The sequence below is a fragment of the Electrophorus electricus genome, chromosome 1 (genome assembly GCF_013358815.1).
Source record: "Electrophorus electricus isolate fEleEle1 chromosome 1, fEleEle1.pri, whole genome shotgun sequence".
NCBI lineage: Eukaryota > Metazoa > Chordata > Actinopteri > Gymnotiformes > Gymnotidae > Electrophorus > Electrophorus electricus.
Genome location: NC_049535.1, coordinates 5858453 through 5871591, shown reverse-complemented (window position 1 = coordinate 5871591; position 13139 = coordinate 5858453). Strand labels below are relative to the sequence as shown.

Genomic DNA, 13139 nt, shown 5'->3' with positions numbered 1-13139 from the left:
TTAGACTTGAGGCAGAACTTTCAGGAGCGCGCGTTGAAACGTCAGTTGTTGTTTTTCCAAGTTTATGCTTCTTGGTTTTTTTCTCCCCACTGGTAAGTTAAAAACTGGGAAACACTAAGGAATGCCTTCCTTAGAAACCTCTAGAAACTCTTTGGTTGTTGAAGTTGATGTTAGGCTATTGTCCTAATTTAACATACGATTCCTCTGCAGAATACTGAATTCTTGGGAGTGTCTCTGTCTGTCTGTCTGTCTGAATGTCTGTCTGTCTGTGCCTGATGTGGATGGGTAGTGGTTGGGTGGTGTACAGTGCCACATGTGAAAGTGATTGCGATGAGAGTGTTAAGATAGCAGCCTTGTAAATGCCTCCCTCAGAGCTCTGGGCAGCACGTCTTCATATGAGAGGCTCCCAGAGCCACTTTCACATAGTGGCCCATCACAAAGCCATGGCCCTTAATGCCCCTGGGACCATGTCTCTCCCTGGGTGGAGGGACCTGTTGTGATGCAAATGATGTTTGAGGAGGGAAGGGAAGGGAGGAGATTTATTATGTCTGACATTCAGTGAGATTTAGAAGTGACATCATGCTCGATTGGGGCATTTCTTGTGTGCAGAACTGTAAACCATGTGTGGAACTGGGTGTTTCGATGAATATGTCTGTCTGTCTGTCTGTGTGTGTGTGTGTGTGTGTGTGTGTGTGTGTGTGTGTGTGTGTGTGTGTGGGATAGTGGGAGAGAAAGTGTGTGTGTGTGTGTGTGTGTGTGTGTGTGTGAGAGAGAGAGAGAGTGAGTAAGTGTGTGTGTGTGTGTGTGTGTGTGAGAGAGAGAGAGAGAGTGAGTGAGTGTGTGTGTGGGATAATGGGAGAGAAAGTGTGTGTGTGTGTGTGTGTGTGTGTGTGTGTGTGTGTGTGTGTGTGAGAGAGAGAGAGAGAGAGAGAGAGAGAGGTTACATTGGCATAAGCAATGCACACACACTCTCACTGTCATTCTCTCTTATAGTGTGGAGTCATCAGACCTGAACTGGAAGAAAAATAAGAGTGGTGGCATTAAGATCATCTGCCAGTCAGAGATGAGAGACTTCTCAGCCATGGCCTTCATCACAGACCATGTCAATGCTCTTATAGAACAGTGGTTCCCTGGTGAGCATCCTCCCAGTAGAGAAACAGCACATACAGCTGTTCGATATGACCCTCACCCATCCTGCTGGTATCCTGAACACATATTTTAACGCTAACATACAGAGAGGAGAATGCATAAGTGTACCCAGATATTCCAGAACTAACAATGTACATACAAAGTGCCGTTCTGCTCGAAAGCGTCGAATGTCTTCCCACCTGCAATTTGTATAGGCCTCATGGTGTGCATCTATGTTGTTAGATTTTCAATTAACTCGAGTGCCACATACACACACAGAGAGACACACACACAAACGCACAAACACACGCTGGCAGTGTGCAGCGATGATGAGTCATACTTAGTTTCTCCAGCCCCCCTGTCTGTTTTTCTGGCTCAGGAGGGGAGAGGTGGGCACCCACTGCAGTTTAGTCTACCACACCTGCTCTGCCTGAGGCTGCTTCACACCAAATGATTCACTCCGCTCCGCTTTGCCTCCAGTGACGAGCCACTTTCTCTCAGGCCTGTGGAAAACAAATAAACAGGCACACAGGCTTGGAAAGGAGCTTTCTGCCATGTTAGAAAACTTGCAGGTGTATTCACAAAGATTTAGTTTTGGGGGTTTATTGTGTTTGTGTGTGTGTGTGGGGGGGGGGGGGGGGGGGGGGGGGGGGGGGGGGGCATGTGCGAGTGTGTGCCTATGTGCACGCTTTAGTGATGTGTCTAGATTGATGAATGTGCCAGCTGTTCAGGGAGTATAAGGTTTCTTTCTTCTGTGTGCATAAGGAAGATCATTTGCATGCATCTCTGGTTATTCTGGTTATAGTGTTTGTTTCTGTATAATGCTGTTAGCGTTGAGTGGTACCTTTTTATCGCTCTACGTTTATGCAAATTTGGTGCTTATGCAGTGCAGTAAATTAGCGTACGGCTCCCTCCATCCACAGCACTGACCGCCAGCGAGAGTGACGGGTCACTGCTGATTGAGCAATATGCGCCCTGCCCGCACTGCAGCTCCACCTCCCGCCACGCAGACCACCTCCCCCTGGCTGGCTCCACCCCAAGCTCCGTCCACTACTTCAACATGGAAGACTGTGTGCTGGCTGCCACTGAGAAGGAGCACATCACCTGCCCTGTGCACCCTGACACGCCTGTGCCCCTTCAGGAGCTCGTCCCCGAACTTTTCATGACCGACTTCCCTTCCCGGTAAGAGCGCCTTGTGCATCTGTGGGCAAGTGATAAAGCAGTCATGCAGGGGAAAGAAAACCTTTTTTAAATTTTCCCACAAGTCCAGGATCAGCTATGGCCATCTGTGTTATTTCAAAGGGACAGATGGAAGTCCCATGTTGGCAACACAGTTTTGCCTGGATGTGTTAATGGCTGGACAGCGGATGTTGCGTTTAGTGCATTTACGAGTTCCGTGCCAGTTCTTCCAATGCACTTCCCTGTTTCATTCCCAATTCCAAGATGCCTGTATGAACATAATCTCTGTGAAACATGCATAATGGATTGGGGCCCCAGAGTGAAATCTTGTAGCACACAGCTGTTGGAAAGGAGGCTTTCCTCTTGGGCTGTCACTGTAAACAGTAACCTATGTAGCAACAGGATGTTACGAGTGCCACATCAAGATGTTCACGGTTGTAGAAGTGAAGAGGGGTCTGCTATGAGAAAACACTTCAGCACTTCGGTCGCCGCACACACATGCTTTGACGAGTCACAAGGAAACGTGAGCTCTGATATCAGCACAGGTGCCAGATGTCCTGCACTGCTATTGGACACATCTGTTGGACACAGCCGTAATCATGAGCAAGACTGTGTCCATCATGCGTGTTCAGATTCTTACTGAAAAAAGGTGCTGTCAACGCATCTATAGAAACACGATGCCCACGAGCACTCTCAGTTCCTCAAAGTCTATCGTGAAGAACAAGTCTGACAGATTTGAACACAGTTGTTGGAAAACTGTCTAGCGGAATTTGGGCATATCTTAATTTCCGGACCCTGCTGGGCTATAAATCGCAGTTATGCTGTGCTGTCCTGCCGAGAGTAAACCCCCTTAACAGCGAATGCGGGTTCACTCGCACCCGAGCTAAACTTAGCTTGTTTTCTCATAGCCTTGTCCATCTGTATGTCCCGTCCCTGACAGCCTTCGATGTAGCGTGGGATATAAACCGATAGGAAGCTGGGTTTCTCGCTCAGCACACCAGCGTGGCGGCTCCTCTCTCCCACACCCCCCTCTGGTTTTATTGGGCATTTGCACACGCAGTCATGTACACACTAAAGCGGTGGTCTGGAGCAGCTGCTCCTAATATTTACATAATGACAAAAACAAGCAACTTGTCTTGCTGACAGGCCCGAGGAGATGCTGGCCATCACTTTCCCTCTACGCATCGCGAACCACATGGCCAAGACGGGCAGGACAGCATGTCCATGCCGTTGGGCAGCTTGGGGGAGGGGTCTAGCGTTGGCGGGGTGGGGGTGGATGTTACCTCTCTGAAGGCATGTGTCCAATTAAACAACTCAGAAAGACATTTCCATTGCTGTGCGCTCTCATGCAGAAGTGCTAATGGAAATGGTGTGTGTAGCAGCTGGTGGAGTGGACATTGTTTGACTTGGCAGATTGTCAGAGTTCGTTTCAGAGCTAATGCAAGAGTAAGATGAGAGGCTTTTTTTTTCCCCTGTGCGAAAGGCAATTTGACTTCATATCCATGAAGGACAACAGGTCAGGCAGAGACAGTAAAATTTATGTGCAGTGTAACAAGTTAAAAGTGTTGTAGCTTTATATAATCCACACATGTTGTGTGCGAACATTTTTGTGTATGACTTTTTTGTGGGTGTACCCTGCGTTATGAATGCGTTCTCACGTTCTATGGAAACGTTCTATGGAAACGTTCTATCGAAATTCTTTGCTATTAGAATTCAACTGCACCCATGCCTCTCTGTTAAGTGACGACAACTCCTTCTAGCTTCCGGCACATAAAAAACGTATGACATTTGCAGGGTTTACAATCACAACAAAAACCTATTCTTCACCTTTTGTTCTTACTGGACATCCAACTAGAGTCCTTTGGATTAAATCACTGCAGACTTTTGTAATTCTTGAGGTACTGATTAGATAAGGCGGGAACATCCACTGTTGAGTCATGGAAGGGATTATTCATGGTTTTACAGAATTACAGTCATAAGTGAGAAGACCTGTGATATCAGCAGCTGATATCGACTTTATGTCTGATCTGTGTTCACAACCCCCTTCATCATTTTGCCTTTCACATTTTTTCTGCTGTTTTTGTGATGTGTTCTGATTGTATATTGTTTGCGACGAAATTCTATTAAAAATTACAGTCAGGAAAAAATTGTCACTGTATTCCTTTCTTACTCTCTTATGATGCGTGTTTGTGTTGCGTGTGTGGGTGTGTGTGTGTGTGTGTGTGTGTGTGTGTGTGCGTGTTTTAAGGCTGTTCCTGGTGAAGGGTGACCTGGACTGCAGTGAGCAGGAGAGAGATATCCTGGGCCAGGGTGGGAGTGGCACCATCATCTACAGGGCCAAGTACCGGGGCCAGCCCGTGGCCATCAAACGCTTCCACTTCAAGAAATGCCGACAGTTCTCCATCAACAGCACGGGTGAGTTGTGCCACGGCCGTAGCGCTCCCCGTCGCCTCAGAATGGGATTTAGGTACCCTGCCGTCGCGCACTTCTCAGAGCGCAGAATCTGTTAAAGCAGAACTGTGTCTGACCGGTGGCGCGGCTCCAGGTGGTCGTGCAATTGGTCAGCGTGGCTGACCGCCCGGGCCTGCTGGCGCAGGGCTTTCCGGCCCAGGCTGCCCGGCACCACACTGAGCTCTCAGAGGAGCAGAGAACCAGCGCAGAGATCCTTAAATCTCTCTGTCTCTCCTGCTTCTCTTTCACTCTTCCTTCCTCCCTTCACCCTTTTCCCCTTCTGCTCTGTATTCTCTCTCTCTTTCACCCCTCATCCCTGCGTCTCTTTTAGGAGCTCAGCTAAATCGCGTCTCGACCAGGCAAATGCGGCACTCAGACGTACACAGTAGCCCTACAGCTCTGCGAAGCATTAATGCAGGCAGGAAAGGGGCCTGGCTGTAGCGGCTGTGTTTCCCACATCCCGTGAGGCAGGGTTCCTTTCGCACATGTGGAAACCACACTCAGCTGGTTTCATTCAGAGTGCACGCAACAGCTGTCACATGCAGAGACACCGTGCACAGACTAAGGACACGTGTTCTTAAGGCATGCTGGATCGCCAGGTCGGAGTCAGTCGGCTGGATTTTAGTAGGGCATAGGTAAAGGAATTTCAGTCCCCGCTTCGCTCGGTGAGTGAGTGTGTGTGTGTGTGTGTGCGTTCATCAGCGCATCTGTTCGTTAGCATCCGCTGGCTCTACTTTTCCTTTGATCCTCAGTGTCATCCAATCCGAGGTTCCCAGTGTGCGGGTCCATCAGTGTGACTTGCGGTGTGTCTGAGGTAGCTTGGACCAGGGAAGGAAAACACACCTCAGCCAGCTGCTCAAATTGTTCAGCCTACCGTGTCGCTGCCCCTCGTTCTCTCTCTCTCTCTCTCTCTCTGTCTCTCTCTCTCTCTCTCTCTCTCTCTCTCTCTCTCTGTCTCTCTCTCTCTCTCTCTCTCTCTCTCTCTCTGTCTCTCTCTCTCTCTCTCTCTCTCTCTCTCTCTCTCTCTCTCTCTCTCTCTCTCACCCCTCCTTCTCTTAGTTTTCAGAACTCAACACCCATCACTTCTATATGAGATCTGATTTATTCATGAACAATTTCTAGAGCCTTATTTCTGATAACAGTAAACTGTAAATCATATTTTATGACACAGATTAACGTAGTGTTCTGTACGCATCTAAATATGTGAGGAAGTGGGACTTTCACATGTGTCAGCAATAACCACAAAGATTCCCAGCTGGGTCCCCTTCTAATAAACCGTCTCCGTGGTGATCTGACATGATGATATTTTTTTTGCATTGTGGTCACAAAATTGAATTCAAAATCAGTCAAGCCTGTCAGGAACAGCCAGGATGAGAACCAGAGTGCTGCTATATAAGAGAATGAGAGTTGAACGCGTGCGTGTAATGCATTTACAGATATAAGAACTGTGTTTGTTCAGTTTGCAGAGTGGAAGGCGTTCCTTCACCCCCACATGTTGTACCTGCGTTCAGGATTTGCAACACATTGTTTTCCTGCCTCATTGCAAGGAAGCACACTGAAGGCACTGTTTACACGTCGTAACTCGTTTCACTTCTCGCCTTGCCGAGTAAAAGCTCTGATGATAAAGGGATGTGGTAACACCCGACCGCCTGCATTTCCAGTGAAACTTCTTGACAACAGTGCATTCCGGACTTAGTCAGACAAACTGAAAAGAAATTGTTTTCTTGAACACACACAAGCTATGAAATAAAAAGGTATTTTTATGTAGTAATACAGAGCACAAGCAGAAGCTTGCCCACCAAGGGTGTAGTAGCCATTAAATGTTAGCTAGACCATGTCTCTGTAGCTTCATCCACTGATCAAAGGGAGCGTAACTTTTAGCAGGTACTGCACTGGGTCATCTCCGGGTCTGACCGAGTCGTCTTATGTCCGGCTTCCCATTGGTCAGTGGACCGGGGCTGCGCGGCAGTCCCATCTGGCATGCCAAAGTCTCATGACTCAAGATCGAATTCAGCCTTCCTGTGTAATGCTTTCAAGCTCCCCACCAGGGTATTAAAGGGACTTTGCAGTGTGATGCCCTCAGCACAGCTGGAGAGAAGCAGGATCCCAGAATCTCAGGCCATTAAGAGAACTCCGGCTCGTATGCAAGTCAGCAGCAACTGAGGCCAGGTCAGGGGCCCAGCTGTTGACAGCCTTCCTGTTTGGAGTTCACAGGCTACACACAAACTTTGGTGCAACTTTGTGACATAGATAAAGCTTAAAGGGACATGCATAAATCTAAAGGAACATGGCTACATAGCTGGAAGGAGTAGTTGGAGGTAGATGGCTAAAGTTTTAAGGTTTAACCTTTCGCAGAGAAGCAATTTATTTGTTGGTTTATTTTTTTGGTGTCTTATGTTGAGTAAAGCTCATAACAGTGAAGCTTGAACAGTGTATGAAAGGTTTGTGTTTTACAGCAAATTCAATATTCAGATCATTAAAACTTGATTTCTCTATAATGGATTGGCTCATTATACTTCCTTACTGTCCAGAACACCTGTGTTTTAGTTTGTTTTGTTTTTAAATTGCACCGTATACCTGTGGTGGGAAATAAGGATGCTTCAGAGGCAAGCCGTGTGTGTGTGTGTGTGTGTGTGTTCCCGTCCCTGAAGTGCAGCTGCGACTTTCTCACGCCCAAACCCACTCTCCCCACTCGTCCCTACAGACACCATGCTGAAGCACCTGCAGTCCATGGACGCTTCCAGAAGTTTCTCAGAGTTCCGGCAGGAAGCTGGCATGCTGCACACGCTGCAGCACCCGTGCATCGTGGCCCTCGTGGGAATCAGCATCCACCCGCTTTGCTTCGCCCTGCAGCTGGCCCCACTCGGGAGCCTCAACACCGTCCTGGAGGAGCACAGCAAAGGTCAGATGCTCACGCACACAAGACCACGATAAATCAGATAGAGGGAACCGCCTCTCCCAGCTGAGCTTGCGCCTAGTTACCAACAAATGGGCACTGCCAACGGACAGTTAATGTTTATGGATATCTTAATCAAAGACTAGGCTGAACAAATGAGCCCATGTCATTCAGTAAAATAATTTTCTTCTTGTTGGACATTTTAAAATGGACTCCTGAAATTAGTTGATGTTTCCTTAGATGTTTCCCTAGAAATATTAGAGGTGGTGCTACAGTGATCGTGATCATATTGAGATTATGTTTAATCACATTGGGATTAACATCTGGATGAAAAGGACTCATGTGATGCATCTTGCTACTGATGTATGAAAGTAAATTGTCCCACTGGAACATCCTCTGTCTCCTGCTGTCTACAGGTTCTCAGTTCATAGCACTGGGCCACATGCTGACCTTCAAAGCAGCCTATCAGATCGTGACAGGCCTAGCCTACCTTCACAAGAAGAACATCATCTTCTGTGACCTAAAATCCGACAACATCCTGGTGTGGTCCCTGGAGGTGGAGGACTCTGTTAACTTCAAGCTCTCTGACTACGGCATCTCACGGCAGTCGTTCCACGAGGGAGCTCTGGGTGTGGAGGGGACGCCAGGATACCAGGCCCCTGAGATCCGCCCAGGTGTCGTCTATGATGAGAAGGTACGGCAACGCAGGCTGAATTGTGCGAGATATTCACCAGTGTGTTTCGTGCTCTCAGTGCATGTCCGATTTCACAATACTTCTAGGGTCCATTATACAGCAAGCCATTTTTTAAACTTAATCCATCATTAGCAGTGAGGAGTCTGTAAACTTCTTTTGGAATTCTAATGAATACACTTGGACAGATACAAGATGATCTGCAGTCCCTCCGAAAGAGTAATCTGCGTTAGGGTTAGGCTAAGATTTCACTTTAGTATCAAGCAGTAGTTGGTCTTACCACACTGAGAAAACCACAACTCCACCCTTGCTCATCACAGAAGTGAGATGGTGCTGATTTTTTCTTTTCTCTTTTGAGTATGTGATGGAGAGTCTAATTGCACACAGTTGCAAACTTGCAGCATGCAAATTTGCTGTAAGGCTTGGTAGATTTTGCAAGGCAGGAAGTCTTGAGAGTTACAGGATCCTTTAATAACAGAACGCAGTTCTTTTTATAGTAGCTTTGCTTAATAGGGTTTGTCGAGTTTCGCTCATCGATTCACAAGCAAAATTCAAATTCATCGACAACCAAAAATCATCCAGTTTAATACGTATCTATTAAGCTTAGTGAAATGTGATGGTTATTTGAATCATGGTATATGTATTTCCTGAGTGGTGAAGTGTTGGAGCATATGGTTTTCCACTTATGCTGTCTGGACCAGACGTAATGCTTCACTAGTTCTTTCTCTTATAGCCTTTTTCAGTAACAAACCATGTTTGTGTGTGTCCATTCCTCCATGTGGTTACTATGAGTAATGCGAGTACAGTCTAGATGATATATCTGTTCCCACTTTCGTCTATTTTTTCCCCCTGTAAGAACTTCATAAATACAGTACATCTGCACAAGTGAGGTGGAACTGCGAGAGTCAGTTCTCGCTCAGCTCCAGATTCTGCCACGTTCCTCCAAGTTGCTCGTTTTAATGAGGGCAGCCAACAGAGCCCTCAGTGACCCATGGGAGCCTTTTTGTTTCCCTAGAAACATTGTTCTTTTTTTCTCAAGTGGCTCTTTTGGCGGTCGCATAGTTCTTCGTGATGAAGACGATGGTTCCTCTGGAAGCGTGGAGGCTTACTAATCAAATAATGATTGTTTTAAATGTTAAATAAGAGTTCTTTACTTCATTTGAATGCAGGGAGATGGTTTGGCAATGGCTATGCTGCGCTTTCTCATAGAGTTCATCATATTTTTTTCCCCCTTACTGGCCCATGCGTAAGCTATTGCATGTAGTTTCATCATTCATGGAGAAACCTAAATGTAACTATAAAAAAGCTGGTCCCATCATGGAGTACGCTTATTCTGAAATGGACACGTAAACTTTAAAGCTTTAGAAACAATGCCTTGGTTGATGTATGGAGTTATACCAGTAGCAGCGTGTACTGGCTCTAATGAGGACTGGCAAGCAATGAGGGCATTTTAAAAATAGTCAGAATGAGTCAGATAATGTGAATCTAGAACAAGAAAAAGGGCTTCGTGAAAAACAAAATATCTCACTACATAATACAATTTTGGTTTTAATAAGGAGGTGTAGAAAGGTTCGCAAACTAATGTTTATGAAATGTAGCTTATCGCCTTCGATGAAAGTCATGGTCAGAAGCAGCTCCATCCTTTAGTATGGGCTTCCTCCAAATCTCGTGCGCTTAACCAGTTGTCACTCCAAGCTGCCGTACCTTACGCCATGTTTTTCACCCTAGCAAAGGCATTATGGCCATCTTTTGTAATCCAAGTTCTGGTCTGTCCATATAGCAGGCCTTGCTTCAAATGCTGTAATGCAAACATGACCTGGTTCCATTCTGTCCATATTCTGTTGCATCACATTAACTAGAAATGCTCCAAAGGGATGTGTTTGCTTTGATAACGTTTCATCCATCTGTTTCATCACTCTTCACATATGCCAGACCCCATGGAGTAATTACTGAATATTTAATGACAGCTTGAGTTGCATGAAAGTAATTTTGTGGTTGTAGTTTTATGTAACATAAGTCTGTCTTCTTTCTTCTACTCTACATATTCTCTCTCTCTCTTTCTCTCTCTCTCTCTCTCTCTCTTTCTTTGCCTCTCTGCCTCGACGACACCCCCTGCCAGGTGGACATGTTCTCTTATGGTATGGTGCTGTATGAGCTACTGTCGGGCCGTAGGCCAGCCCTGGGTCATCACCAGTTTCAGATAGCTAAGAAGCTCTCAAAAGGAGTCCGTCCCACTCTGGGCAACCCAGAGGAGGTACAGTTCCACTACCTGCAGGCCCTCATGCAGGAGTGCTGGGACACCAAGCCAGAGAAGGTATCACACCACATCCCTAACACATGATTATTTAAAAACAAACAAACAAACAAACCACTGTGATTCTTCGAGGTGCAGTTAGTTAGTTTCTGGGTACTAAACATCATTGATCAAAAATGGAAAATAAATAAACGTAATAGAACAGAGTAAATTAAGAGGTAGATTGTGTTATAGGAAACAAATGTCCTGTGTTTACTGTAGCACCTGGCTTTAGAATACATTTATCCTTCACTGCACAGAGAGCAGAAATCCTGTTACCTTCTTCAGGGTCACTGTGAGTGGGTGGAATTTGTGAACCGAGGATTCTATATAAGAGAATTTAAAATAATCAGTTCTTACTTAACACCTCCTGGAGCACAATCCAAGTCTTATGCAATGTAGAAGTATCACATTTTGTCCAAAGGCTATATATATATTTTTATCATAATGTGTCTGTACATAATTCCAGGGATGTGCTGTGTGTCAGTGATGATCGAGTCTATGCAGCAGTATCATAGTGCTCCTACTGTGTGTGTGTGTGTGTGTGTGGCTGTAGCGTCCGCTGGCCATGCCTATTCTAAGGCAAATGCAGGAGCCCAGTTTCCCCTGCCTGAGGTACCTGCTGCCCTGCCAGGAGCATAGCCAGCTCTTCCTGTCTCCTCTGCAGGGCTACAGTGCTGTCTTCTGGGATGGACACCAGGAAGACAGGTAAGGAGTGGTGGTTGAGGGGGGAGATGCAGCTGCAAAGTTAATGGTTTTTGTTATTTTTTTGTTTTGTTTTGTTTTGTTTTGTTTTTTCTTAGACTGGGAAAGATTCTTTTTTTTCTGTTAAACTGTGCGTATGTATTCATTACCTTTCAAATGTTTTTTTGTTTTTTTTGTCCAAAAACCTCCCGCAAGTGTTGTGTGTTTATCTGAGAACTTACACAAAGCATGACCGTATGATTGTTTTTTGCAATATTTGCTTTTTGATGGCCTTCACAGGCAGGCATTCAATAGAACTAGATTATTTTTCTCTCGTCTTTTAAGTTGCCCTTTTCAGGGCTATAATTTTATGGTTGCCCTGGGGTGTTAAAGCTTATTTGACTCATTTGGTATGGTACACGCACATTCTTGCCATTTGTAAATTTAGAGGACAGTAATGAACATGCCTGTGACCTCGTAGGTGCAGTTGAATTGTGCGGTATTGGGTGCGGCAATTAAAATCCACCGGTGCAGCCTTAGTCTCGAACCCGTTTTGGCTTAACGTGTGCAACACGGTGTTTTCCTCAGTTCACACAGGAACATCAAGTTGTGTGCAATTTCTCACAATGGGACACTGACCATACAAGTCACCCCATCATTAGTCATCTTCCGATTGCTAACTAAATACAACTTTTTTATTTCCTAAGGATAAACTAATATTATATAATTTTATTTAAATAATTAGTCATAACACAGTTATGTAAATATTAATTCTCACCACAGTGAACAGCAATAATACAGATAATATGTGCATTATCATAATTATTGTGGTTTCCAGGCCCAGTGCAGTCATCTCCCCAGGTCAGCTTAATCTCATCAGACCTGGGAGATCTAAAAATTAAAAATCCTCTAAAAATTAAAATCTGTGAATTGCTTTTTTTTCTTGCTGCTGCCGCTCGTGCATATTCGCCGCCGTGAGGACGTTGTCACCGCGCTGAGTCACCGGCTTCCCCTCGGCTGTGAAAGCAAAGCAGTTAATGTTAATCTGATTTGATTCTGCGGCGACACGCCTAACCACGCCTGCTGATCATGCATTCAGCCTAAGCCAAACTCTTATTATAAGGCTGGATTAGTGCCCTTGCTGCCAGTCATGAAAATAGCAGGCAGTGTTTCCGCCACGCCCGCACGCGCCCGCGCTGCAGTCTTATGCATTATTCCTGCGTTTTGTGTTGTGTCCGCAAAAACAGAGCCCCCAATGTTAACCCGCATCTCATATCCACCACGTCCTCTTCCCCCTATAAACCCTGCAGTTCATCTGTCCTGCCGGCAGTTAGCGATCAGCGTTTCTACACACCGCACGTCCTTTTTTCACTGCTGTTACTTGTTTAAAACCTTGTTTAAAACCTTCCTTGAACCATTGAAGCAGACTCCATTGAACCTCATTAAACTGTTTTGTTATGAATTTATTAGGTTGTGAACCATGCTGCCCTTGATTCCAGCACTGCTTGATGACATTTCACAGTAACAACAAAAAAAAACCCATCATGACATTTTAATACTCATAAACATGTATATGAACTTATCACCAGGCATTGGGTTTCCTGTAAGATAGATGGTAGCGGTCTGAAGCCCATCTCAAACGATGGTTCCCAGCTGACGTGGGGTACGGCTGCTTTGTTTGCATCATGGAGTTGCAAGGCCAGGGGGTTCTCCTTTAACATTTTGGCTCAATCTGAACACCCAGCTTTTTATCTTACGGCCCAGGTGTCAGCGATTACCACTATTTCCGTGTCACCGAGCCAAATGGAGCTGCCCTA

General features: G+C 45.7%; 1 protein-coding gene across 3 annotated transcripts in view; it reads left to right on the top strand.

The window, feature by feature from the left end:
• Window positions 1-13139, top strand: part of lrrk1 (leucine-rich repeat kinase 1) — a 55248-nt gene that overhangs the window by 31985 nt on the left and 10124 nt on the right. For all 3 annotated transcript variants that reach the window (XM_035531811.1, XM_035531803.1, XM_035531804.1), the window contains exons 22-28: window positions 994-1133; window positions 2052-2310; window positions 4556-4722; window positions 7463-7660; window positions 8071-8348; window positions 10465-10659; window positions 11195-11346. In XM_035531811.1, the coding sequence (XP_035387704.1) occupies window positions 994-1133; window positions 2052-2310; window positions 4556-4722; window positions 7463-7660; window positions 8071-8348; window positions 10465-10659; window positions 11195-11346 (1389 nt within the window). The remainder of the gene's footprint in view (window positions 1-993; window positions 1134-2051; window positions 2311-4555; window positions 4723-7462; window positions 7661-8070; window positions 8349-10464; window positions 10660-11194; window positions 11347-13139) is intronic.